The sequence below is a fragment of the Eretmochelys imbricata genome, chromosome 3 (assembly GCF_965152235.1).
Source record: "Eretmochelys imbricata isolate rEreImb1 chromosome 3, rEreImb1.hap1, whole genome shotgun sequence".
NCBI classification, from domain to species: Eukaryota; Metazoa; Chordata; order Testudines; family Cheloniidae; genus Eretmochelys; species Eretmochelys imbricata.
The window spans coordinates 126,446,017-126,473,423 of NC_135574.1; the positions used below are offsets into that span (position 1 = coordinate 126,446,017).

Sequence of the window (27,407 nt, forward strand, 5' to 3'; positions counted from 1 at the left end):
TCCCTCAATGAGCCTTAGGATGCTCATCAGGCCCCACTACTCCCCTACCCCAGCCTTATGAGACCCCTGAGGATGTTGGCAGACACAGAAGTAGGTGCCTCAGCCACAGAAGATCCAAAAGAAGCTTCTGAGTGAGCCCACACAATTGGTGGAATTCACAGCATCACTGGGGTCCCAAAGAAGCAACTGAACCCTGAGATCCTCTAGGCAGAGGTGGGAAAAGCACAAAGCAGAGCTTTAGGGGCTGATAAGGGAGCAGGGGCCTGTACAGATGGCGAGAGACTGGGGGAAGCTTGGAAGGTCCAGGGAGGCTGGAAAGGGTATGAAAATTACATTGACTCCCTCAATTTTATTTGCTGGGTCCTAGCAATTAGCTGCTGTTAATATAGACACGAGCAGAGCTTTTTCTACCCTGATGAAATTCCAGGTCAGTTCTCTTTTCCTGCAGTCACTTCTTGTTTTTCAAAAGTGATGTCCCCTGACAGTTCTCTAGTGGAGGTTGACTTGAGAGAGCTCTAGCTATTTAAAAATGGGAGAGCGCATTTAATGACACAAATTGTTCTGCAAATAAAGAGTGCGCTGAAGGAATTTACATTTCCCCAGATAACCAAAACAAACAAACATACATCTTACATTTTTTACTTCAGCAACTAGCTTTTTCTGCATACAGAGGTTTCAATCCATAACTAGGATAGCAAGGCGGAGACTACTATGCAGGGAACAGAAACATTCTACAAATGGCATCGATCCAATTTTACGTTTGCAGGATAAATTCTGCTCTGCTACCCCCTGCACAGACATGACAGAGTGGAATTTGGCCCTTTTATTTTTCTGAGCTGTGATGGGTGCACCACTTACCATTAGGATGGCATTCCCTCCTGGTCTTTCTGGGGGGTAGCTTCAGAGGTGAACACTCATTCCTACAGTTGCACGCCACCTCTCCGCTTCTCTCTCTGGATCTGCAGCCCCTCTCTAGCTGCATGAGCCATAGCCTCCTCTTTGTGAGTTTACCCTCCATCCAAGTCAGCCTATTTGTTTTCCCCTTCTGAGGTAAGGAAGGCTTCCTTCAGTAGTCCTAAGCAGCCTTCCCATTTACTGTGTCTGTACCACTGCCTCAGTGGCTGGCAGGGGAACATGGGCCCATCCTCTGCTCGAGGTTGTGGCTCAGGGATTCTCTAGCCAGCAGTCAAGGTCTGTTCCCTTTTTGGGCTTACTGCCTTTCCCTGAGCCCTCTCCTACCATCCAGCACTCGCCTTTCTCTGGGATTTGCCAGCCTCCTAATTCCCCCTTCCCAGAGAGTAACTACAGGCTACCTATCTCTATAGCCTCTAAACCCCTTCTCCCAAGGGGTGACTGCAGACTTTCCCAGCCATCCTTTCTGCTTCCAATCTCCTGTCTTTGTTGTCCCAGCCCAGCTGGTTTCTCCTCAGCGGGAGCACCCTAACTCAGTCAGGGGATTACCAGGCCACCTGATTCCCCTCAGCTATGACTTGTTGGGTTAATTGGCCCCCTTCTCACTGTGCATTAATCCTTTCCAGCCAAGTGCAGAGGTCACCACATAAGCATATATGTTCCAGAGAGACACGAGTCCCTCCCATAGTAAAGGGCACAACCCGTTTTTCAGGAACTGATTTTGCCCACCCCCTCTATATACATCAGAAAATATTCCTGTCAGGTTTTTTAATTAGAAATGAGAAAACTAGTTTTTAACATTTGGGGATAGAAGTTTGGCAAAGGAATGGAACCAACAGAAGTTCAAAGTTCTGTTTAGTCACCAGAAATTTGGAACACATTTTGTGCTGTGTACCCTTATCAGTGTGCTTCCTTTCTTCCCATCCCCTTCCTTTGACAATTAACCAAGAGTTAACTATTATGCAAAGATTATTTTGCAAATGCTGCCTCGTAAATTGTACTACAGTGAATATTGAAATTCATGCTTTTAGCCACCTTCTAGGCAAAATTAAAACACACTTGGCCATAAATTATCTAAATTTGCCATCTTAACAGTGATTGACCTGAATATGGTCTAAGAAGGGCAGAGTTAAGGTTGTTTAGGTTACCTTAATTGTGATTTTGCATACTTTCAGGATTGGTTTGTTTTTAAAGTTTAGCCTTACCTTGGAATTTTCTGGCTTTCAGATGTTTGGGTTTTTTTGCTTGCAAAATTATTTTTTGGTTTTTCCCTTTAAACTCTCTCAAATTCAATGACAGTTTAACAAAGATTTCCAGGAAACGATTGTACTTACATATTGCTTTCTGTAAGAGTAGCCACTGAAATCAATTGATATTAAATCTCAGATTAATCTTTGAAGCCTGAGCCAGGTCAAGAGACTGGGTCCAGGAAAAGGGTCAGTATCTGCTCACTCCAGTGATTAATTACACTTTCCATCAGAAGATCTCTAAGCTCATTACAAACGTTAATAAATGAGCCCTTACAATGCTCCTGTGCAATAACGAAGTGTTATTATCCCCAGTGTGTTGTAAGTGAAAGGGAGGTACAGAAATTCCATTACCTCTCTACTGGCATACAAGAAGTCTGTGGCAGACCTGGGAAAAGAGCCCTGGTCTCCAAGCTTACAGCACAATGCCTTAAACCACAAGGCTATCCTGGTGGCAAAGATAAAGAAATTGAAGAATAATCAGTGAGTATAAATGTCACAAGGACTATCAAAATATGGTTTCTCATCCCAGGGGTTTGTCTTATGTTTGCAGAACGTTTTATAAATTTGGCTGCAGTTCTGCTTGTGGGATTTCTGTGACTTGATTGAGCCAGAATTTATTTGAAGCAATTTAAACCATCCCCGTGACTGTATTATCCTGCAATAATGTTACTACATAGCTAAAAGCCATCTAAGAAGAAGCGAGTTGAACTGAGTTAAAGTGCATATACAATTACTAATCCTACCAGAGATGCTTTTGATAGAGATAAACTTTTCCCCTTAATCCCTGCTCTAGTTAACGACAACCAAAGTGGACACACTTTCTGATCAAGAGCACAAACTCCAACACTAATAGATTTCCCAGGGGTATAAAATACCCAGCCTAGCCATCACTGAGCCTATTTGTAATGCTCTTATTACTTCATTAGCTTTCATGAATTAAGCCTATATCTGCTGTGCTCTTTTAGAACTCATTTAGCTCCTGATTTCCTCTAATTGGTCAGTTTTGCATTAACAGACAAGCTCTTGAAACCAGGTACCAAAGGCTTAGAATTAGAAGTAAAATTACCACTGAGGTGATAGAAGAATTCCCAGTACCAGCCACTTGCTCTCAGATTAATAGCAAAAATCTCCAATAAAGCTGGCCAGAGGATGACAATTCTGCTTTTCAGCAACTGCAAATTTGTTCTCATTCCATATTGGAATGAAAACAAACCCTGTCATAAATATAAAGGGAAGGGTAAACACCTTTAAATCCCTCCTGGCCAGAGGCAAAACTCTTTCACCTGTAAAGGGTTAAGAAGCTAAGATAACCTAGCTGGCACCTGACCAAAATAACCAATCAGGAGACAAGTTACTTTCAAAGCTGGGTGGGGGAGAACAAAGGATCTGTTTGTCTGTCGCTTTTGCCAGGAACAGAACAGGAATGGAGTATTAGAACTTGTTAGTAAGTAATCTAGCTAGAAATGTGTTAGATTTCCTTTTGTTTAAATGGCTGGTAAAAAAGCTGCGCTGAATGGAATGTATATTCCTGTTTTTGTGTCTTTTTGTAACTTAAGGTTTTGCCTAGAGGGATTCTCTGTTTTGAATCTGATTACCCTCTAAGGTATTTACCATCCTGATTTTACAGAAGTGATGCTTTTACTTTTTCTTTAATTAAAATTCTTCTTTTAAGATCCTGATTGCTTTTTTATTGTTCTTAAGATCCAAGGATTTGGGTCTGTGTTCACCTATGCAAATTGGTGAGGATTTTTATCAAGCCTTCCCCAGGAAAGGGGGGTGTAGGGCTTGAGGGGATATTTTGGGAGGAAGATGACTCCAAGTGTGCTCTTTCCCTGTTCTTTGTTTAACACACTTGGTGGTGGCAGCATAGGATTCAAGGACAACGCAAAGTTCATACCTTGAGGAAGTTTTTAACCTAAGCTGGTAAGAATAAGCTTAGGGGGTCTTTCATGCAGGTCTCCACCTCTGTACCCTAGAGTTCAGAGTGGGGAAGGAACCTTGACAAACCCTTTCAAACATTTTCATGAAAATGAAGTTGTGTTGAAGTGTCTAGTTTTGTTTTGGTTTTAAATCAAAACATGAGGGGCAGGCCAGACATACTTGTATGTCATACTGTATGGTCTATGGGTGGGGGCACTGGTTTGTCGTAGACCAATATTCAATTCCCTGCTCCAGAATATGGGCTTGTTTAAACCCTAGACCACTCACTCAAGGAGATCAGGGATTTGAACACAGGTCTCTATGGTGTGGCCTAGCACGTTTCCCCTGTACCACAGCATAGGCCTGGTGCCACTTTGGATTCTTTGGCTTGGGGCCTTGCAATGATTTACTATCGGACCAGAGTACTTAAATCAAAATTTGATCCTTTTGAGAGACACAGGGAACAAACTCTTCAGTCCTCAAATCCACCCTTCTTCTGGGAGCCTGGGTGTTAATCAAAACAGGCTTCCAACCTCTCCTAAATCCAGGAGCCCAAGAACCTCCATCTGGGCCTGTGTGATAATTCAGGCATATTACAGCCCTCCTCCTGGGGCTGGGTTGTAAACAATCACTCTCTTCCTTGGACTAGGAGTTCCCAGCAGCCCTCCTCCCAGAGCTAAGTGGCAAATAGTCACTGTCTCTTTGAATCAGGAATCCCCAGCCCTCCTCCCAGAGCAGGGAGGTAACTCAGGCCAGCTGTAGGCCTCATCCAGCTTCTACCCACCTAGCCTCTTTTCCCCTACTTACTCCTTTCCCCATAGACTTGGAGAAACAGAGACATCCTCTAGGAGCACCCCACTGAGCTCTGATAGCCTTTTAACAAGCCCACATACTCATTTGTCAATTAGTTGCCAAATGGTCCCCTAGGCAGTTAATTACTACAGGTGGGCTGAGATGGGCTTGTTCTTAAAGAAGCCTATCAGGAGTAGACTTTGCCTTGCCCCTGACTCCCCTTAAAGGGTCCAACCACTCTGTGACCATCTCCCACTACCCAACCAGGCTATCGAGCATGAGAAATCTTTCTGAACCAAAACACCTTGATGAAAACGTCATTGAAACAGACATATTTCCAGGAAACACTTTGAGACCACATATTTCTATGAAAATACTCCTCAGCTCTAATATGTAAGATTTAAAGGACAACACAAATAAACACTGATATATGCAGTGTATAATGCCTGAGATAAAACACTATAGGTGAACTGAAAGGATTTTTAAAAAATACTTTAAAAATGTACATCTTGAAATCATTAATAGAATATGTGACTAGCCTTAAAATTACAAATAAATGCACTTCAACAGTAAACTGCCAACTGTTTGAGGTCAGAGTTCTGCATTTCTTCTGCAATAATAATTGTATTTATCAAGCAACTCCCATACACCCAAAACAACTTTATTCATAAAACCCTCTCTCACACAGGCTCTTCCTGCCAAGTCCTCCCAAATGCCATGCAACAAAATAGACTAACTAAAATACACTGAACAGGAGCCAGCAAACAGATCTGCAAACAGGAGAGTCAGAGTAAGAGGAGTTTTGGGATGTGTGGTATTTGGTTGTTTTGCTTTTTGGTGGTTGGTTTTTGTTTGTTTGTTTTTTGGTCTTTTTCTTTTCCTTGACAGGAAGTTAGGCAAAAAGGCTATGATAGATACAGAGGCGGGGGTGGTAGTGACCCCAGGAATGGAAAAGACCATGAAGATGACCGGATGTGGAAACTGCAGGATGTGTATTACCCTGGGGTAGGTACCCAAAAAATCTTTATTTGTATAAAGTGCCACCTGTTAGAGCGGATGGAAGAGAAAATCTGAGGTTTGGAGATGCAGGTGGAAACGATGGCTGAGTTTTGAAGGGGGTTCAAGCAGGTGAGGGGGGAAGGCAAGAGGAGGCTGAAGGAAAAAGTCAAGATTCACAGATGCAAGCTTTACTGGAGAACTGTGAGGGGAGATTGTTGGGTGAAGAAAGTGGCCAGTAGAAGCATGTGATTATGAGAACCAGGCAGAGGAAAAGACCGGCTAGTGAAGGAGAAATATTGCTTAGGAACAGGTTTGCTGTGTTGGAAAGTGAAGAAGGGGCACCGCAGGCAGTAACAGAAGTGGGAGGGCAAGGAAGAAGAGAAAAGCGGCTATAAGAAGAGAGCCAGAGTTTGGAGCCCCAGGAGGATACAGGCTGACTCTCAGAAAATTGCCAGGAAGAACAGAAGAGAGGACTTGCAGCCAGAAAAAAAAACAGGAGGAAGGCCAGAGAATCACACCAACACCAGAAAAAGGCAGGTCTACATGACTGGGGACTCTCTACTGTGAAGAGCAGACAGGCCCGTCACCAAAGCTGATCTGGAGAACAGAAGGGTGTGCTGTCTGCCAGGAGCTAAGGTATGGGATGTGGACCTGAGGCTGAAGAGGATCCTAATGGGAGCTGGTAAGAATCCACTGATTGTCAAATGATACTGCTTGATTCTTGCTGGGACACATCAATGACTACTATGCAAGGCTGTGGAAGATGCTTAAAGAAATGGAGGCTCAGGTGATCTTCAGTGGGATTCTACCTGTCCCTAGAGAAGGAGAACAAAGGCAAGATAAGATTATGATGATCAACAGATGGTTCAGGTCGTGGTGCTACAAGGAGGGCTTTGGGATGTTCAACCACTGAGAAGCATTCATGGACAGAGCACTGTTTTCATGGGATAGATTCCCCCTGAGCAGGGAGAGAAACAGACTCCTAGGATGGAGGTTGGCACAACTGATTAAAAGAGCTTTAAACTAGGAACTCAGGGAAGATGGCTGGGAGATGCTCATATAATCTCCATGCCTGATTCTACCATTGAACAGGAGGAAAATCAAGGAAGAAGGATACAGCAATGGTGAAAGGAAAAGCAGTGGGTAGAGGAATGGACATTAAGAGGAAAGATAGTGCCGATACCAGTGTAGCTAACAGTCAGGTAGGCAATACTGGCAGTAGAATGACTGTACCCAGTTGGGTGAGGAATCTGCAAAGCCAAGTAGAAACAACTAAGATGTTTGTACACCAATGCAAGGAGCCTGGGTAACAAAATGGAGGAACTAGAACTACTGGTGCAGAAAGTGAAACCAGATATTAGAGATAACAGCAACAAGGAATCAAGAAATTGAATACTTCTCTAAGACAATAACACCTCATAACTATGCTTCACCCTGCAAAGCTTTCTGCTATATTACTCAAGTAAGGTTTCCAGCTCTCTTAATGACACTCAAATTGAGTGGCTTGTGGGAAGATTTCGGGAAATGGTAATAGGAATAATGTCTCTGTAAAGAACAAATGAGAAAAATGAGGCTGATGATCAGCATAAATATGAACTATGCCAAATCACTTGGAAGAGGGAGTCGTTACTGAACACAAGGAATCTGAGCTCGAGCTTTACTGTAAACCATTCCTGCTGCAGAGATTATTGATTAGTAGAGTCTGACTGGAGACACTCAAATAATAACAAAACTGTGATTTAAAGCAGTCCAGCCCTCTAATCCTGGAACTAGAACCAATAGCAGTGGGTTTTTGTCACTATAAAAGGTTAGACAAAAATGCTAAACAAGTTAGGAAAAGCATCCCCAATCTATTCCTGTCTTTCTAGATTGGTTGTTTTCTCATTATATAATATTTAATTGTGAAAGCCTTGCCTAATCTGAGCCCAGTTCCTTGGCTGCAATTTATTATTCCTACCCAGATGCTGATAGTCGGTTGATAGCATTTTTTTAGCGGTTTAGCTAAACATTTAAAAAGATGATAAATACGGTATAAATGTTACAAAAAATTGAGAGTAAAACTGAAGTCACAGAAAAATTGAATGTCAGTTTGTATTTAAATGTACTTAGAATTCCTCATTTCACTGGGGACACAGAGCCCTTTAATACTGGAAGATATTCAAAATTTTCCACATTAATCAAACACAAGCTAAATACAAAAGATTTTCTTTCTTTCCTGTAGTCACAAGGGTGGTCAAGTCTATAAGGGGACCATGTCAACAACCTTAAATATGTCTCCACAACAAAACAACACACACATCTGTAACCTTGGGCCAACAGCTCCAAACCCACAGGCCTTTACTGCATGTGCTAAAGGAAGATCGTGGTTGCCTACAGAAAATGCCTCTGTTCTTTCTAACCTGTAATCATTCACTATAAGACAACATGCTCACCTAATCCCACTAAAGGCAATGGCAAAAGTTTCCACTGGCCCCAGCTGGGAGGGGCTTGGGCTCATAACGCCCATTCAGTTCAGTGGGAATAAGGATTGGGTCCAAAACTAACTACAAAAAAATCGTTCATAGTTTTGCTTACAACTAATTTTCTTCACATGGAGTTGACATGATATTTTTCAGAGAGATTTACTAATATAAAAAGTTTGGAGGGTAATTAACAAGCCAAATTTGAGCTAAAGGGATCCAAAAATACTTTAGACGAAAGTCGAGGTTTCATATCAGGGTAATTATACATATAACCTGCAACTCTCACACGATTTGAATTTTCTTCAAACTTTCTGGAAACATTTTCCTTTGCCTTTAGAGGAAATACGACAACTTTCAGGCAAATCAAGTTTCCCCAGCCATAGTTACAGAGTTTTACAATGGAAGAGGGCTACAATCTTTGGCTCTAATCCCACAGTTGGTAGTGCATTGGGAAACCGCCACAGCCAACACAAAGATCTATTCCTTCCATAGGGGCACAGCAGTCCTTTTGCATGCTATCAACTGAAGGATCAGAACCTTAAAAGGATCCCCAAGTGCTAAGCTAGTTCCTTAACCAGAGTGGTCTCAATTCACTTCTAGTATGCGCAGGTGTCTTTGTGCATGGCATTATCATTAGCAGCAGTTTTAGGAGTTACAAGGATTGACTGACCCATGGTGGCTGACCACATCTTGTAACTCAAAAGGACTACATGCATGCATTGAGAACACGTGTGAAGGCCACAGACCTGATCCAACACCCATTGTGGAGATCTTTACTTCAGTGGGTGCTGGATCAGGCCTCTATGGCAGAGTCAGAATAAAATCTAGCTCCCTCTCACAATGCTGAATTAGTCCTTGGTGTCCACAGGAGTAAAAAGTAGTAAAAATGTGTTTTAGTCAAAAAGTCAACAGAAAGGAGAACTCTGGAGGAACAGATCTGGTTTGGTAAGAAATTGCTTTTTTTCTATCATCACATTTCTGACCAGACATACACGTTGAAGAATTTTAATTCAATTCATCACAAAAGCTAATACCTGGTTTGTTGTTTTTTGAATTTTTTTTTAAAAGCTGGTATTTCAGCAGGAAACTGTATTCACTATTATCTGATGAAGGTATCTCATTTTACAATGACACATTCTGGCATCCTACGTCCGATTTCAATCAATGATTTTTACTATAATGAGAAATGATTAGAGCAACCAACCATCGTAAGGCAAGCATTAGTTTTGCAGAATAATAAGGAAGCTATAGTTTTTTTTTTCCAAGTATCTAATAAAATAATCTTTGTATGATGCTAAATATCTAATTTAAGCCCAGGTACATTCTCACTCTGAGTGACTGTAATGAGTCTCCATTATCTTGTATACTGAATGCTTAATCACCATCTCCCGTTCAAAATGACAATGGGTTATTAGAATGTGCAGTATGTATCAGACTAAAAACTATTAACTGTCTTACTGATTTGCAAACCTGGAGGGATTGTGTAATCTGAATTAAATGTTGTTTATATTGTCAAATATATGTATATTTGGCTGCATCTGTCACATGAGGGATTATATCAAACTGCCAATACATGAAAACTTCCTACCTCTGTCCCTAGATCCACTGGCAGTTTCCAGTGGAAGTCAACTGGAAAGTAGGAGCTCAGGAATTCTGATAATCAGCCTCAAAAGGACTAGATCCCAAAAAGGGGACTTAGACTCAGCATCTAACTTTCAGGTGCCCTGCCCCCCGATGGAATCCACAGCTCTGAGTTAGGTGCTCAGGCACCCTATAAAATAGATGGGGAGAATCAGGTCCCTAAGGAAAGGATTCACAAAAGCCAGCATGCTCAGCAGGGAGCCAACTAAGATAGCCAATAGGAAATGCCAAGAAGAAGGGAGGGTCCTAAGCCCTGACCCTCAAAAGGAGCTAAGTGCCTAACAGGAGGTGCCTGCCTCCATTTAGGATCCTCAGCTGTGAGACACCTCCTAGAGTTCAGCACCTAAGCCATATCAGTCCTTTCCTGAGGGAAAAGGGAGGTGGTAGTGTCTCCCTTATGCTCACTAGCCAGAGCACCCACTCAAGACGTGGAAGACTCAGGTTCAAATCCACCTTAGTTGAAGCAGATACTGACAACCCAGGTATCCTATCTCCCAGATGACTGCTCTAACCACTAGGATATAAGATAGCTGGGGAAAATTTCTCTTGTTGAAGCTATTCCACTTTGTATGAAATATTTATTGGAGCAGAGCCTGGAAGCTGGGTCTCCCAGCTGAGTGCCCTGATCACTGGCCTATAGAATCACACTCACTCACTAGTCAGGGATTTTATAAAAAGTGGAACTTCAACAGGAGAGATTGAGAGAGCCACACCCATGAACTCTTCCGGTGATTAGGGTTCTTACGTAGGAGGTAGGAATAGGAGACCTAAGTTCAAGTCCCTGCTTCAACTCAAACAGAGTGAGGTTTTTAACCTGGGTTTCCTGGAGCCTGGGTGAATGCCCTAACCACTGGGCTATTGGATGTGAGGTGTGGTTGCACCACCACCATTGTTTTGTGCTGGCCCTGTTCTTGTAGGAGTGCTCCAAGAACCCTGACCAGATCAGGCCCCACAGACAAGATAAGCAGGAATATATCTAGTTTGAGGATCCTGCCAGGGCTTAGATGTAACGTGCATGTCAGGACAGAGCTGGCTTTTTGCATGCCCACCAGTAGACATTTTGGAACCCAGAGGATTTTACCAGTGGAAACTTAAGTGCCTACATGGTTAGGCAGCACCTGAGTAGGAGTTTTGAGGACCTAAATTTTGTATGTAAACATCTAAAGTGGCAGATAGGTGGTGTAATTGCTTAGTTTGGATGCCCTCAGTGGGAGTACCATTTGAACGTGCCCGCTCTGCCTCTTATCTGCTTTTCCCATTTTTCCCCCCTATTAGTTTTTGGAGATGCTGATGATGATACTTGTGATCTTGTCAGGAGGCTTGTGAGTCAGTAAGATGCCCCACAACAAACCAATGCTATCAGTCAGCATTCTTTAGCTACAGTCTTTAGAACAGGAGGGAAACACAAATAAAGGATTAAGAGCCATTAATGGGCACACATACTGTACCTTCCTCAGAATTTCAAGGGATCCAGTTGTCAGGCTCTCTCAGAACTCCACTGCTAAGGAACATTCACGAGTTTGAAAGATTGTATGAAATTTTTTGGCACTTGATTGAAGAATTTGGTTCTCTGAAGTCATTGTAGATAATGAAGTGGGTTTAATTGAAAACAAAACTACATACAGCAGAACCTCAGAGTTACGAACTGACCAGTCAACCACACACCTCATTTGGAACCGGAAGTACGCAATCAGGCAGCAGCAGAGACCCCCCCACCCCAAAGAAAGCAAGAACAGTACTGAGTTAAACGTAGACTACTGAAAAAATAAAGGGAAAGCAGCATTTTTCTTCTGCATAGTAAAGTTTCAAAGCTGCATTAAATCAATGTTCAGTTGTAAACTTTTGAAAGAACAACCATAATATTTTCTTCAGTGTTACAAACATTTCACAGTTATGAACAACCTCAGTTCCCAAGGTGTTGGTAACTCTGAGGTTCTACTGTATTTGAAAATTACAGGGTAGTTTGTATCCAGGGTCAATGGGTCCCCAAGATCCTGAATTTTGTTCCATAATGGCTGAGTCAGGTGTTGACTTTTCTAGAACTTAGAGAATGAAACCTATGAGAATTTCTCAGAAGGCTAAGGACAAACACAAAGCAGCAAGAACCATTATTTACATAAAAGTGAAGCTATTGTCCAACAATTGTGGTATTTTTTTTAATTGTTATTATTGTCCTAACAATTTCAAAGTATCTGAGCACCCTAAGGGCCACAATGCTGTTTCCCACATTAGGTAACAGAATAGTCACACTATTAATCAACCTACCTGGTAGCCAACAAATCTTGCAAAACCGTATGCCTCCATCATCTGGTAAGTACCTAAAATAAAAGGATTTGCAACACAACTTGGCTGTTGTCAAACTCTAGCTTTGATTATCCCACAAAGTGATTTCAGGGTCCATCTACTGAGACTGCTCTAACACTAGCCTCCAAGAATCTAGTCCTGGGGGACTGACAGCAAAAGCTTTCTGGACAAACACAACTTCTATGATGGTTATAACCTGTGCAACTCTCCCGATTTGGGAAAGAACCCTTAACACTTTAACCTGTGGAAGAGTCTTTGGGTTAAAGTGAGACTTTACCCAGATAATACTGCCACATGGGTCAACAAGAGGAAGTTTTATGCCTGTGATGGAAATATGTAACAGTTTCTCTCGGTACAGAAGCTGATGATGGCAACTTTAATAATTATTTGGCAGACTAGCTGATCTGATAGAAGCTGCCTATTGGAATATCAGACATGTTTAAGAAGTTTGCAATCATTACAGTATAACTGATGAGCTTTTAGCTCTTGCTGATTCTGTTATGGCCTATCTTGTCTGATTTACGTAAGCCCTACCGGCAAAGGACAATTGTGGGAACCATAGAAACTAGCCACCTGTTTTCTACAAAATGTGGTTCTACTCTGAAAAGTGACTTTATGCAAACACCATAGAATTATTTTACATTTGTCAGCAATTTTCATATCAAATTTGCTCAGTTTACAGGTAAAAGGGGAGTTAACTGTCAGCCCTGCAAATGGAATCTTGTTTCCGACAAATTTTCAAAGCTGTGGGGTTTTTATCTGCTTAATGTATTGTTAAAGCTGATGTCACCAGTTACATAGGAATTATCACACCCCATCAGTCCTGTGGTCTGTCTCTGACAGTGACCAGTACCAGATGTTTCAGAGGAAGATACAAGAGCTATGCAGCAGGCAAGATGTAGGGAAATCTGCGCATGCCACACATTAGGTCTCATCCTAGTCTCTACTAGTTAGAGCCTGGTTCAAGCCTTGAAGCACGAGGTTTAATATCCCTTCCAAAATATTTGATATTAATTATAACAACTCTGGATATTCTTGTTACCAGGGTAAGTGTCTTGTTAAATTCTTGGCCTGAACAACTTTCTCTGGAAATGATATTGTGGTACTATTACACAATCCTCCAGGTTCTTTTTCTTAGCTTGAGAGGAAGTTTTAACTTTTGACAAAACATGCTGTGGTGTTAGCTTTGGATTACACAAGGCTTTGGGATAGAGAAAGCTGTGCAAACAGCAGGAGAATTTGCTTTCTAACTCAGTGTCCAAAGCCATTCTTGAGGCAGAGTTGCACCATGGGATCTGGGCATTGGTACTGGGCTGAGATACTTGGATGAAGGGCTTGCCCTGCATGCTGTTTGACCATCTCATTTCTGGACTGGTGCTTCTGTGGAAGTAACGCAAGTTACACAAGGTAAAACCAGACTCAGCATCACTCATCTTTTTTTCCCCACTGGGAAACTAACCTGCAAGGCCCTGAACACCTACTGCTCAGCAGAGGGGCACCACTGACGTCCAAACAGGCCACTGGTGTCAGAATGGGCAACAGCATCATTATTCATAAAAACAATTCTCCACACCAGCTTCAATGAGGTGGCACAGATGGAACTAAGCATATAATTTTAAATCAGTGAAGTAGCACAGGTGGTCTTGCTATTGGAATTTAGTTGATTTTCTTGATGATGCATGAGCCATAAAAGAATCCAGCTCACTCTCCTGGAGCTGTGTTAGCTCTGCAAGGCTGACGGTAGATTCTTTTTTCTTTTAAAGAATGCAGATATGACTGAGGACGGCGGTGGTGTGTTCTCTTTAGAAAGGTAATTGCTAGAGAAAATATAAAGGAGCATAAACACTGGTAAGTCAAGTATAATTAGGCAGGCCACAAAAGTATTTGAAGAGCAGCCAGCAAAAGACAATAATTGCAAAAAAAAATTTTACATCAGAAACAGGAAGCTTGCTAAACAGTCAGTGGAGCCACTAGACAATCAAGGTGCTAAAAGAGCATTCAAGGTAGAGAAGGCTGTTGTGGAGTAGCTACATGAATTCTTTGTATTAGTCTTCACTGCAGAGGATGAGGGGGAGATTCCCTCACCTGAGCCATTCTTTTTAGGTGATAGATCTGATGAACTGTCCCAGATTGAGGTTTTATGATATATTGATATGTTATACAGTAATAAGTCACCAGGGCCAGGTGGTATTCACCCAAGAGGTCTGAAGAAACTCAAATACCAAATTGCAGAATTAGTAACTGTGGTATATAACCTATCACTTAAATTGGTCTCTGTACTAGATGACTGGCAGAGAGCTCTTGTGATGCTGATTTTTTTTTTTCTTTTTGTTTTAAATAAAGGCTCCACTGGCAATCTTGACAATTGGAGGCTGGTAGAGCCTAATTTCTGTACCAGGCAAACTGACTGAAACTACAGTAAAGAATAGAACTATCAGACACATAGATGAATACGATGTGTTGGGGAAGAGTCAGCACAGTTTTTGTAAAGGGAAACCATGACTGACCAATATCAATTCTTTGAGGTGGTCAACAAGCATGTGGAAAAGGGTGATCCAGTCAATATAATGTACTTAGACTTTCAGAAAGCCTTTGACAAGGTCACTCACGAAAGGCTCTTAAGCAAAGTAAGCAGTCATGGCATAAGAAGGAAGGACTTCTCATGGATCAGTAACTGGTTAAACAATTGGAAATAAAGGATAGGACTAAATGGTCAGTTTTCACAATGGAGAGAGGTAAATAGCAGAGTCCCCCAGGGATCTGTACTGGGACCAGTGCTCTTCAACATATTCATAAATTATCTGGAAAAATGGGTAAATAGAGAGGTAGCTGTCAGGAAGCAGGGCCTGCAGCAGAGCTAGTCTCCAGGCAGCCTCATCAGTGCAGTTGGTCTGCAGCAGACTGCCTGATTAGCCATGCATCCTGACTGGCTGCAGAGGCTAGCAGGCTGGCTCTTAAGCCAGCAGCAGCTTGCTGGTTTCTAAACTCATGCCCATCACTGTGCCAGTTTCTGTGTTACCTTATTCCTGCTGCTCCTGCCTTGAACCCAGCTTTGCCTCTGTCCTGCCCCTACCTTGAACCCTTTCTTGCCCACTACCATGCTCGCTCCAGTTCCTGCCCTTTGGTTTGACCCTTGGTTCTGGCTCCTGACTATGGACTCTAGCTCGACCCGTGGCTTTGGCACCCCATTTTTGCCTCCCAGTTTTACTTGTGGCTGTGTCTCCCAACAACTGACTGACTCCAGCCACTAAGTCTACTGTCTGCTCCAGCCATTAGGCTTGCCTGCCCTCATCCCTGTTGGCTGACAGAAGCAAAGTTTGCAGACAATACAAAATTACTCAAACTAGTTAAGTCCAAAGTTGACTGCAGTGGGTTACAAAGGGATCTCACAAAACTGGGAGACTGGGCAAGAAAATGGCAGATGAAATTCAATATGAAGTGCAAAGTAATGCTCACTGGCAAACATAATTCAAACTTTATATACATCATGATGGGATCTAAATTAGCTGTTACCACTAAAGGAAGAGACCTTGGAGTCACTCTTGCTAGTTTTCTGAAAACATCTACTTAAAGTGCAGCTGAAGTAAAAAAAGCTAATCAAATGTTAGGAATCATGAGGAAAGGAATAGATAAGACAGAAAATATCACAATGTCACAAAATAAATCCATGGTACACGCACACCTTGAATACTGCATGCCATTTTGGTCGACCCATCTCAGAAAAGATGCTCTGGGTGTCCCTAAACCTCTGATTGGTAGAAGCTGGCTCTACATGATCGGGGATGGATCACTCAGTAAATTACCCTGATTTATTCTCTCCATATGAAGCATGTAGCATCTGCCTCTGTCAAAAGACAGGATACTGGGATAGATGGACCATTGGTCTGACCCAGTATGGTCGTTCTTGTGTTCTTAGTGTTAAGATATCTGTGGATAAATCTGAGAGAGCTTGTCAGATGTTAGCCCAGACTTAAGTATATCTTCTACTCACCTGCATTTCTGTAATGTTTTGGATTATAGGGTGAGCAGCAAAGACCTCAATATTAAGGTTGCCTAATGCTTTCCAATACAAAAATTCTCATTTTTTAAGAAGAATCCTTGTACCTAGGGCCGGCTCTACAGTTTTTGCCGCCCCAAGCAGCGCACCGAGTTGCCGCTGCCGCGAGCGGCTGAAGATAGAAGCTGCTGCCGAATTGCCGCCGCGGACAGCTGAAGATGGAAGTTGCCGCCGATTTGCCACCACGGGCGACTGAAGAGAGGCTGTCGCAGAATTGCCGCCGCCACGGAAACGCCCTTACGGCACATGGACTGCCGCCCCTTGCAGATTGCCGCCCCAAGCACCTGCTTGGAACGCTGGTGCCTGGAGCCGGCCCTGCTCGTACCTCTGTGGCTTGCAGCAGGACTTTGACATTAAGCAGGTAGTGTAGTCCAAAACCAAGGTACTATACTTAACAGCTGTAGTGTTTTGTTAAACTGTTAGCGGCAAAGCAAATTCAAAATATTTTTTTTTTAATGAGATACATAAAAGTGTGGCCAAAGTGTAACCGAACCCAAGATCTTGGAGGGGATCTCTAAGGTAAATGCATGTGCACAGAACAGGACTTCAGTGTGTTTTAGGTGTTTAATTTCCTGTGTTGACTCATTTTTAATTTTTCTATATTCCATAGCAGGCTGCTACTTAGCACGACGCTGTCTCTGTCATCTTTCTCCTTCAGTTATATAGTTTTTTAAATGAAAAAAGTCTCACATCTGTGATAAAGTATAGAATATATTTTTCACAATACTGGGAAGCTTGTACACTAGTTTAGCAAGTGCTTGTCAATCACAATCTCTTCTCTGTTACATTAGTTGCAATTATTCCTCTCTGGGTTGGCAATGTGCTTTATACTTCCCAGATGATACTTGTTTATCTTCACTGGTTCTGTATTTGGGAAGAGTTGGCTTTATCTTTGCATATTTCACTGTGGCAAGGTTGTCTGTTAGCTTGTCACATCTAGACAATTGGTTTCTTGTTTCCCTGCATTTAAAGTACATAATTGCACTCTCGGTTGTTTTGCCTAGGATTTCATTAAAACTGGTTTGTATTAGAGATTTCTAGTCTTTGCAGAGAGTTGCTATAGGTATTAACATTACACCCCCCACCCCCCCAACTTTTGTTTGGCATTATTCATAAAGATATTTTTATCAGCATCCTGTGATACAGGAAGAAAAGAAGAAAGCTAAATGCTGTTATTGATTTAAATGTCCACTAAACAACTGTACAACATGAATCAACTACTCTATTGCCACTTCTCAATTTTAAGAAACCTTCCTGGCTGTTGATAGCCAGGTACGAGTATGACTGAGAAAAAGTTGCAGAAGTTCAGCAAAACAACAAATTGATAACTGTACAGTACAGCATCCGGCATTTGCTGGTGTGATTCCCCGCCCCCCCCATGCTGTATCCACTTTTGTTAGTACTAAACAAAGGCCTGCAGAAAATGTAGGCTCCAAGGAAGCCATATTTACTGTCAAGTCTCGAGCATTCTATTTTCTTTTAGTTGGGTTAACGACAGTTGAGTTAATAATAAAACTCAGAAGCGATTAGAAAATGTTAAGCCAGAGCTCCATGAGAGATTCTTGGGAGATTGCAGTTATTGAAGCATGTCATTGTTTTTGCTCCATAAAAACAATGATGCTAAGATGTAGTATCTGGAAAGTTCTTGGGACAATGAAGAACACAGATCAGATACCCTTTTAGCCAATCCCCAGTTAATAAGCGTTTTCTACAGCTAGCAAAAGTGACTCTTAGGGCTCGTCTAGACTGGGAAATAGTTTGGAATAGCTATTCCGTAATAGCTCCCTGTGTAGGCACACTTATTCTACACTAAGCATACCTTTGTGCACTTTGATTAACCGAAAGTAGATTAAGCTAAACCACAAAAAGGCACCCTGAGTGCAGAATAAGTGTGTCCAAATGGGAATTTAGTGTGGAATAGTTATTGCACTTTAAATTCACACTCTAGTTTACTTCGCAATAGCTTCCAAATGTAATCAAGCCCTTATTCTACAACTTAGGTGTTTTTCAAAAAGACTTGTCTACACTTACATTTTATAGCGCTCTAACTTGCTGGCTCAGGAGTGTGAAAAACCACCCCCGAGTGCAGCAAGTCCGAGCGTGTTAAAGTGCTGGTGTAGACAGGCTCCCAGCGCTCGGAGCTAGTCCCCTCGTGGAGGTGGATTACCAGGAGCACTGGGAGACCTCTCTCCCAGAGCTCCCGCGGCAGCGCTTTGAAGTTTCCAGTGTAGACATACCCTTTCAAAAGGCTAGTTAAACTCTATCATTATATCCTGAATTATGAAAGAAAGGTGCTGCCTGTAGCTTTGATAATGGACAATATCCCAAAATGTCAAAATTGGTCCAATAAGTTTCCAATAGCAGAATAAAATGAAGGCAGTTTAAAACAGTACCCTAGAGTACTTATTGCTGAAGCCTTTTAGGTGTACACTAACTTATAAATGGTAGCTTTAGACTTTCAAGTGCCCCAGTTATAATTGAAGTGGGAGGGCTTATCAGGGTTGCCAACTCCTATGATTTTACCATGAGTCTCACTATATGTGGTATTTAAACCCTGGCTCCTAAATTCATGTTATGTGAGAATCACAGCTTTCACTGAAGACGACATGTTTCCAGCCCTCGCGGTTGTGTAGCAAAGCTTGAAAACAGAGCCTGATGGATCCAGCCCCAGAAAACAAATAAAAAGAACCCCGCTGACTGATTCATAGTTTGTTTTTTTAAATCCCTGGGGTTGTTGTTCATACTGGAATTAAATCAACCTCTGTGTAAAGGACCAGAACAAAGCTTATGCACCACTGAAGCCCTATGATGAGAACTGAAATGGTACTAAAGAAGCACATAGGCTTTATGCTGGTTTTCTGCACAGAACAGAATTTCACCCAACAGGGATTAATTTTCTGCCAGTCTCCCTACTGTCAAAGATAGCTCCCCATAATTAGAAGAAAAAAGCCATATTAATGATTTCAGAAAGACTCTGTTGAAAGCAAGTATGTTCTCATTATTTCATGCATTTTCGGTAAGTCTCAACAGTTACCATTGCTTGGAAAATTCTGGCATGAACTGAGGAAAGCTTAAGGACCTAAAATGGAATGTTAATGAGCACTCTGCATGTAGTACAAGCTTCTAGGATGAAGGTTTGTTTCACTCTGAGTTTCATGCACTTCACACAATACTGTAGTTTGGATTCACAACTTCACAGGAAATTAGTCAGCAAAAATATTTAGTTTCATGCAAACATTTTCATCGGGCTTTTGAAAGTGTATTTTCCAAAAGCCTGATGTAAATGTAACTTTGGGCCCTACCAGTAGCAGGTTATGTCCCTGTAACTCTTTACTGTGCATTGAGAAGTTATTCAACAATACCAACACGGTTCTACTGACAATCATTGCATTAAGGGATCCTGCACTAGCACTCACCATTACAAACAGATGTGTTATTGCACAAACATACATACTGAAATTTTAAAAGATCCCAAGACAAAGATTTCCTCTTACTACTGATAATTTCATACCGTGTTCATTACTAAATCAGTCCTGATGAAAGAACTACAGATGCTCACAGCATTACCAGAAGACAAAGTACCATCCCTGAAAATTTCACTGACTTTCTCTGGATTCAGTCCAAAGTAATACTGATAAGCAGTGAATTATTTCTAATCTTTGAGCCAATCTGTGTTCTTTCATATACAAGCAAAATGCCCACAGAACTCAGCTGGAGCCCCCACCTCGAAAACAAAGAACAGAATTTGTCTCTTACTATTTATTAGTAAAATTCAGTAGTGTATTCAGCCATCCCACACAGGAATCACTGAAACGTACCAGATAATACCAGCATCCTTTGAAGTCGGTCTCCTTTACAATATAAAAGTGTTACAAAATAATGTGATTTATTCTTTAGTGATGCAACAATTATAAAAGTCCTGGCCCTTTAAGATTCCTCATATGCGATATATGGATCACTTGATGATTACCTGTTCAGTTCATTCCCTCTGAAGCACCTGGCATTCGGAAGACAGGATACTGGGCTAGACGGACCAGTATGACTGTTCTTATGTTCCTGACCTACCAAGTCATTTCTAGTAGTAGGTTTTCAAACATTTGGGTTTGGTGATATCAGATATGTCAGAAGAATATGGAGCCATTCAGGCTAGCAGTTTCAGAACTAGCTACTGCTTATGGGTGCCTCTATTTTTGGCTGCCCAGTCAGACATCTTGGGTGTAATTTTCAGACTAGTGAGCACTCACAAGTCAGATCAATGGGAACTACAGGTGTTCAGCATCTGGAGGAGAGGGAAATCTTGGCATTTTGAAAAGGGCAGCCAAAAACTGGGGCACCAAAATCATCAGTGGCCACTGGCCACATTTGGGAGTTTGCATCTTAGCTTTTCATTCGCCAAACAAGACAACACAAAGATAACAAGCCCAGTCCTGTGAGATAACAGTTACACACAATGCTCAATGACTTCAATGGGTGTAAAAGGGGCTTAACACCACATAAGACAGGGCCTCTATTCAGCACTCCCCGGCAAAATTCTTATTGAAGCTAATCAGTGTTTTGCCTGCATAAGGAGCTCTGAACAAGACCCTTAGTTTCATGTCTGAATAAGTTTTTCTCCCAAGAAACTCATCTCACTCCGAGAGATAGAATATTTTTATAGTGGGCTGAGGGACGAATTCATGCTCTGTTTGCAATTCCAAAAAACACACAAATAATAATTTTAAAAAAAAGAGTGCCCAGATAAAGAATCAGACTTTAATTCAATTCTGAACTTTGAGAAGCCATTTCTCTTTTAAACAGTGTTTCCTATAGTAAAAAAACCAGTCAGCTTCTGACCTTAGTTAAACTAGTGCAATTACCATAGATTTCCACCTATGGAACTGACATTAGAATCTGGCCCATTGCCTCTTTAATACAAAAGAATCACCTTATACCTATAGCACTTCAAACATTAATTCCCACATCACTCCCGTGAGGTAGGCGAGCATAGTATCACTTACTCAAAACAGCTTTTCTCATTGCTTTGCAAAGTATCTCATTTTAAAAAGGTATCTGTTACCAAGTATTTCAAGTTCTGGAGGCTTCAGTTGTAAAACTGAACCTGTGCAGGGTAATATGTCAGGGTATCATTACAGACAGACAACTCCTCAGGTCCAAAATGCCAGTTGTTTGGCATTACGTAGGATTCAGCCTCTGAGTGTGTACAGTTTCTCAGCTCCAAGTCTTTGGTAAAACAGAATTCAATTTGACCAATTGTTTGCACTTCTTCGCCCTAGAAACAGTAAAAATGAGATACTCAGCTTTTGAAGGCACTCATTGAGGCTTCTTGTTGTAGAGGAGAAAATAAGCTAATCCTCAAGATCAGGGGTCTCAAACAGGCAGCCTGCGGAGTTATTTCCTGCAGCCCACCATAGCTCCCCTCACCCCCCTGCTCCCTCCCTACCTCCATCCCCCCTCTCCCCGAGCGTGCTGCTCCCCTCTCTACCTCGCAGCGCTTCCCGCTGCCAAACAGCTTGGCAGCGCTTAGGACTTTCCAGGAGGGAAGGTGGAGGAGCGGGGACACAGCACGCTCAGGAGAGGAGGCAGAGAAGAGGCGAGGCCGGGGCCGGGATTTGGGGAAGGGGTTGGACTCGGGGCTGGAATGGGGGTGGGGAATGGGTGGCAAGAGGCGGGGCAGGAGCGGGGGGCTTTTGTATCTTTGTATGAAAAGGTATCAGTAATGCAGTCCTCATGCCAATGTAGTAGTCCTCATGTGACCCTTATGGTGATTTGAGTTTGAGATCCCTGCTCTAGATATAGATTGCTTGTTCTTATGGTATATTGAAGATAAGTCACTGTAAAGGTATGGGTGGATGATGTTTACAGAAGTATCTACTGCATACAGTTCATAGTAATGACACCTTGTTCCCTTTATGCAATTCACAAAGTGTGCAGGTCAGTGAATCCATTTGGACACTGTGACAAAGTTCCTCCTCTGCCTTGGTGGGTCTTGTGCTTATTGGTGGATTTGGTCGCCTTGGAGGTTCACAGCAGCCCTCAATTCGACCATTTTCGTGAACCCACAGTCCAGGTCAACTCCTCCTGTGTCTGACCAGGAGTTGGGATGTTTGGGGGGAACCCGGGCCCACCCTCTACTCCGGGTTCCAGCCCAGGGCCCTGTGGAATGCAGCTGTCTAGAGTGCCTCCTGGAACAGCTGTGCGACAGCTACAACTCCCTGGGCTACTTCTTCATGGCCTCCTCCCAACACCTTCTTTACCCTCACCATAGGACCTCCCTTCCTGGTGTCTGATACTGCTTGTACTCTTCAGTTCTCCAGCAGTACGCCTTCTCACTCTCAGCTCCTCACATGCGCACCACAAACTGAAGTGAGCTACTTTTTAAACCCAGGTGCCCTGATTAGCCTGCCTTAATTGATTCTAGCAGCTTCTTGATTGGCTGCAGGTGTTCTAATCAGTCTGTCTGCCTTAATTGTTTCCAGAAAGTTCCTGATTGTTCTGGAACCTTCCCTGTTACCTTACCCAGGGAAAAGGGACCTACTTAACCTGGGGCTAATATATCTGCCTTCTATCACTCTCCTGTAGTTCTCTGGGCCGACCCTGTCACAATACCTAAGATACTGGCTATCGTTTTTTAAGATTCTTACTAGAGCGAAGCTCTAATTTATACTGATAAAGAGATTTCTCATCACTGTAGTATTTGGGCACCCTTCAAAAAGAAGAAATGTATTGGATTTTTTTGTAACAAAATAAATGCATGCACACCTGAGCAGTCTCCATGACAGCAATCACTGTTTGCACCACTATCATTGCCTCCCCTATTCCTCCTTTCCAGAATAGAAATAACCAGGCTTTAACCTGTTCCACACATACAGCCTCTCTTGATTAAAAGCACTGAAGCAAATTCCTGTTCCCATTGAAGTTGATGGCACAACTCCAATTTTCATTTGTTGTTTAAAAAGCCCTTAAAAGGGCGGCAACTGGTTTTGATAGTTGGTGGGTCTTGCCCATATGCTCAAGGTCTAACTGATTGCCATATTTGGTATCAGGAAGGAATGTTCCTCTGGGTCAGATTCGCAGAGACCCTTTGGGGGGGGGGGGGTTTGCCTTCCTCTGCAGCATGAGGCATGGGTCACTTGCAGGTTTAAATTAGTGCAAATGGTGGATTCTTTGTAACTTGAAGTTTTTAAATCATGATTTGAGGACTTCAGTAACTCAGCCATAAGTTATGGGTCTATTACAGGAGTGGGTGGGTGAGGTTCTGTGGCCTGCAATGTGCAGGAGGTCTGACTAGACTATCATGATGGACCCTTCTGACCTTAGAGTCTATGATTTAGTGGGTTTAAATGTGAAAAAGGAAAGGCTGAGCACAAAAAGACTCAGAATATTGCTAAAGCAAATCAACTTGACAACACAAAAAAAAGATATTCAACTCTAAAAGCAATTTTAACTTGGAATGGTTTTCATGAAATAGCTTTCTGCACAGGTGGGATAACTCCGCCAAATGTTTTCCAGCAAAACAGCTTTAATAAACTGTGATAGGGAAATTAGTGATTGTTAGAGCTGATCTGTGACCTTTTCAGGAAAGGTCACATCACAAAGTGATAGTTAAAAGGGAGGGGGAAATCACAACCTATATAGCTAACTAAACTCAATGCCATGTGCACTGTTTTGTAGCTTAAATATATAGTTTATTTTACTTTGGTAGAATTGTATTTGTGCCATAATGTATTGATTGTGCACACTAAATTCTCTACTGCATGCTAACTTATAGATCAGTTGCTGGCATGGAAAGGGAAAATGAAACCGGATTTTTAGGCAGCCTTGGCTGGAGAAGACAGATCATTTAGCTCTGTCTTTCCGAATCATAGGAAAAGCCATAAAACTTCTCCAAACAGAAATTCTTTTGGGACACTGGGTAAGGCTCTGAATTTGCCTAATCCCCATGTGCTATCAGGCAAAGTCTTTTTATTTTTAGTAGGACAGAGCTAAAATTTGGCCTAAGTAGAGACAGTTGAGTACTGTATGCTTTGAGGTAAATATATTTCAGGGGATACTTGGAATATCCCAACATAGAAGCCAAAGAGAGAGGAAAAATCATCAGAAGTTAATACATTTAGTTTCATCAAGGTAAACTTTTGTCTACTACTTCAATCAATAAAGGAAATAATAAAAGAAAGTTTTACCTCTTCTGGAGGAAGGCACTGAACCTTTGGTGTTACTCCATAAACACTTGTAAGGGCTTCTTTTATGGCTGTCATCTGAAGATTTAAAAGCCAGAGAGCGCTGAAAGGCATATAGCATCACTTCAACAAATCCCATATTTGTACCGTCACAAAAAGCCTTTTTGCATGAAAAACTACTGTAAACAGCTATACAGTTAGAAGAGATTGCTTATCTGCAGCAGGTCTGAAGCTACCCACTCCTTTTAGCAGCAATACATTAAAATGATTTTATAAGTATGACAGCTTCTTACCTGGTAATAGGTACTGCTTGGCTTTATCCCAACTTTCAGGAGACAACTGAAATGAATAAAAAATGCCTTTTGTGGAGTAATACATCTTACATTTTATGGGAGTCACTGCATGTAGATATGCTACAGCTAACCAATGGATAAATGGAAAATCCCAGTGAGGGAGCTAGACAGACAGATTAAAGCAAGGGGAATGGGAGAAGCTCAACTCCCTCTCCTTTCCCGAGCTTGAGTAACTAGCATTCCCCTTACTCCTTGGCTGGTGCAGTGAGAACTCTCCTGCTGGAATCAACTTTAACCATTAGAGCCAGATCCTCAGTTGTAGCTGGGAGAGGGGCCCACGGCATTCTCTGCACTCCCCAAATCCATGGGCTATGGTGTGTCAGTCACGTGATACAGGTTAGAGCAGCAGGTCACATCTCTTTTTCCTCATCTGACCAGAGGGAGGGAGAGGAATAGGAGTTGTTGTGGTCACTGTGTGCTACTGGAAATCCCTGTACACAGGGAGATTTGCCAAATTTAAGGTCACTTTATACCAGTGGAAGAGCACAAAGCAACTGGAGTGTGGCTCAGGATTCAGAACCATTGTCAGCTGAGAATAATCAAACAAGTTTTCCAGTTAATTTAATATTAAAAGCATATTTTTAAAATAAGTCATTCAATAAAGCTAAGCAGGATAGGTGGGACGAGCCAAAGTACTTTAGTGGATCCCTGTTTTAGACATCTGAGTCCATGTTTTAGGAACCCAAGTCCCTCTTTTGCCTCCACTGCAATCCTCAGTACTCCCACTGAACCCTGAAGGCACCCACGCTCACTCAGCACCTACATTTTTCCATAGTAAAAGTTCTGTAGGCACCTATGTTCCTGCCTCTGTGCATGTTCATTGCTGTCTTCCTCTAGGTGTTCTGACATCTGTCTCCTGCCTAAGTCCCAGAGTGATCCATGAACCAAGGGAAGATAGTCCTTAGCCCACCTAAGTAGAGGCAGTGCCCAATCCAGTAGGTGTGCTCAAAAGGTCCCATTCAAAATTCTGCCAAAGGAGGACGAGGTGGTGGTGCTGCCGCCCACCTTATAACTTTTAGCCCAGTGTCTAAAGCACTCGCCTGAGAGGCGGGAGACCCCATGTTCAACTCCCCCCTTTCCGTCAAAGGGGGAGGAAGGATTCAAAACAGGGGTTTCCCACCTCTCAGAGTGCTCAAACCCCTGAGCTAGGGGTATTCAGATGTGGGGTTCTCTCAAGCTCTCCTGACAAAGCTGTTCCACTGTGGATAAATAATGAAAGAATGGTTGGAACAGGTGGACTGGACCCGGGGTCTCCCAGGCTGATAATTTCATGTAGGTTTCACATGAGACATCTGTATGCTGCAAATTTGCACATTCAAGCAGGGAATGGAGAAGCTGACAGCCTGCTAGTCACTACATGGGGGGCATTTTTAAAAGTGCTCCTAATTAATGTATACCTAAGGAGCTGGGACAAGTTGTTATATCCCATCTAAAAGTTTTTTTTGTGTAGCCACCAGTGTGTTGGAGCAGTGAGATGGGATCATCCAATAGGAATAGGAAGACGTAACACAGTTAATTGCTTATGAGTGCATGGTGGGGGCTTTGGCATTGGTTGACTTTGGTCTTTCAGGCTGTCCTCTGTTTCTATTGGATCCTTCCTCTATAGTTCCTAAGTCCTAGTCTATTATTCTCTCTCTCAGAAGCTGAACAAGAGTTTTGCACTTGACTTGTCCTTTTCCACTAAGAGAAACGATGGATGCACACTTTATTTTCTAAATGTCCTGAATATTTTTTATTGGCCCTCCTATTGTAAAATTTAGTTTCTCAAGCACAGTGTTGTATATAGGTTTTTAAAAATCTACAAGAATGTTTCTGGTTACATAACAGTACTTCTAAAAGGTATAGTAGCCAAAACTTGACTTCCAATTTGACTGTCTATTATAACACCATGCAACCATCTCAGGCCCTGATCCTGCAAATGCCTTTGCATATATTTAACTCTACTGCTGTGAGTAATCCCATAAAAATTAGAAGGGCTACTCACAGAAGTAAAGTTAAGCACATGTGTAAGTGTGTGCAGGATCAGGGCTTCAGTAAACAAATGGCAGCCTATGGTATCTAAAAATGAATCTACCTCAAGGGCCAATCCTGCCATTCTCATTGCAGTCAATGGGAGTTTTACCTGAAAAGGATGGCAAATTTGGACTCAGAGACAATGAAGAAACTTACTGACTGAAATGGAAGTTGGATTGGTGCCTAGTATCGTGTGATGAGAAAAGGAGACTGTACTACAACTTAAAATGGTAGCAGAATAATCCTTGCTCTGGCTCTAGAGTACATTATTAAAGACAACTGGCATCAACAGTCATTTTTCCACTGCAGAATGACATTTTTAGGGTTTTTTTCTTTGTTGTTAAGTGTACATCAAAAGCCTTTTGCACCACTAAAATAATAAACCAACAGAAGGGGTAGATTTCCATACCTGTTGAGGTCAAGTTTTTGGTAGAGATCCAATGTTCTACCAAAATATTTCTTTTGAGAATTAAGAGGCTCCACTGTGGCTGCACAGGTCCCATGTTTCTCCCACTCATGCTTCCTAT

At 42.2% G+C, this 27,407-nt stretch overlaps 1 protein-coding gene across 2 annotated transcripts in view; it reads right to left on the reverse strand.

Annotated features, from left to right (window-relative positions):
- Nucleotides 1-21,052: 21,052 nt before the first annotated feature.
- The window catches only part of RNASET2 (ribonuclease T2), a 51,219-nt gene continuing 44,864 nt past the window's right edge, over nt 21,053-27,407 (reverse strand). The window contains exons 7-10 of one of the 2 annotated variants that reach the window (XM_077813327.1): nt 27,290-27,403; nt 24,808-24,853; nt 24,518-24,592; nt 21,053-21,606 (exon numbers count right to left, since the gene is read on the reverse strand). In XM_077813327.1, the coding sequence (XP_077669453.1) occupies nt 21,418-21,606; nt 24,518-24,592; nt 24,808-24,853; nt 27,290-27,403 (424 nt within the window). In that variant the 3' untranslated portion in view covers nt 21,053-21,417. Of the gene's footprint in view, nt 21,607-24,517; nt 24,618-24,807; nt 24,854-27,289; nt 27,404-27,407 lie in introns of both variants that reach the window. The other variant, XM_077813328.1, reaches the window with a different exon arrangement.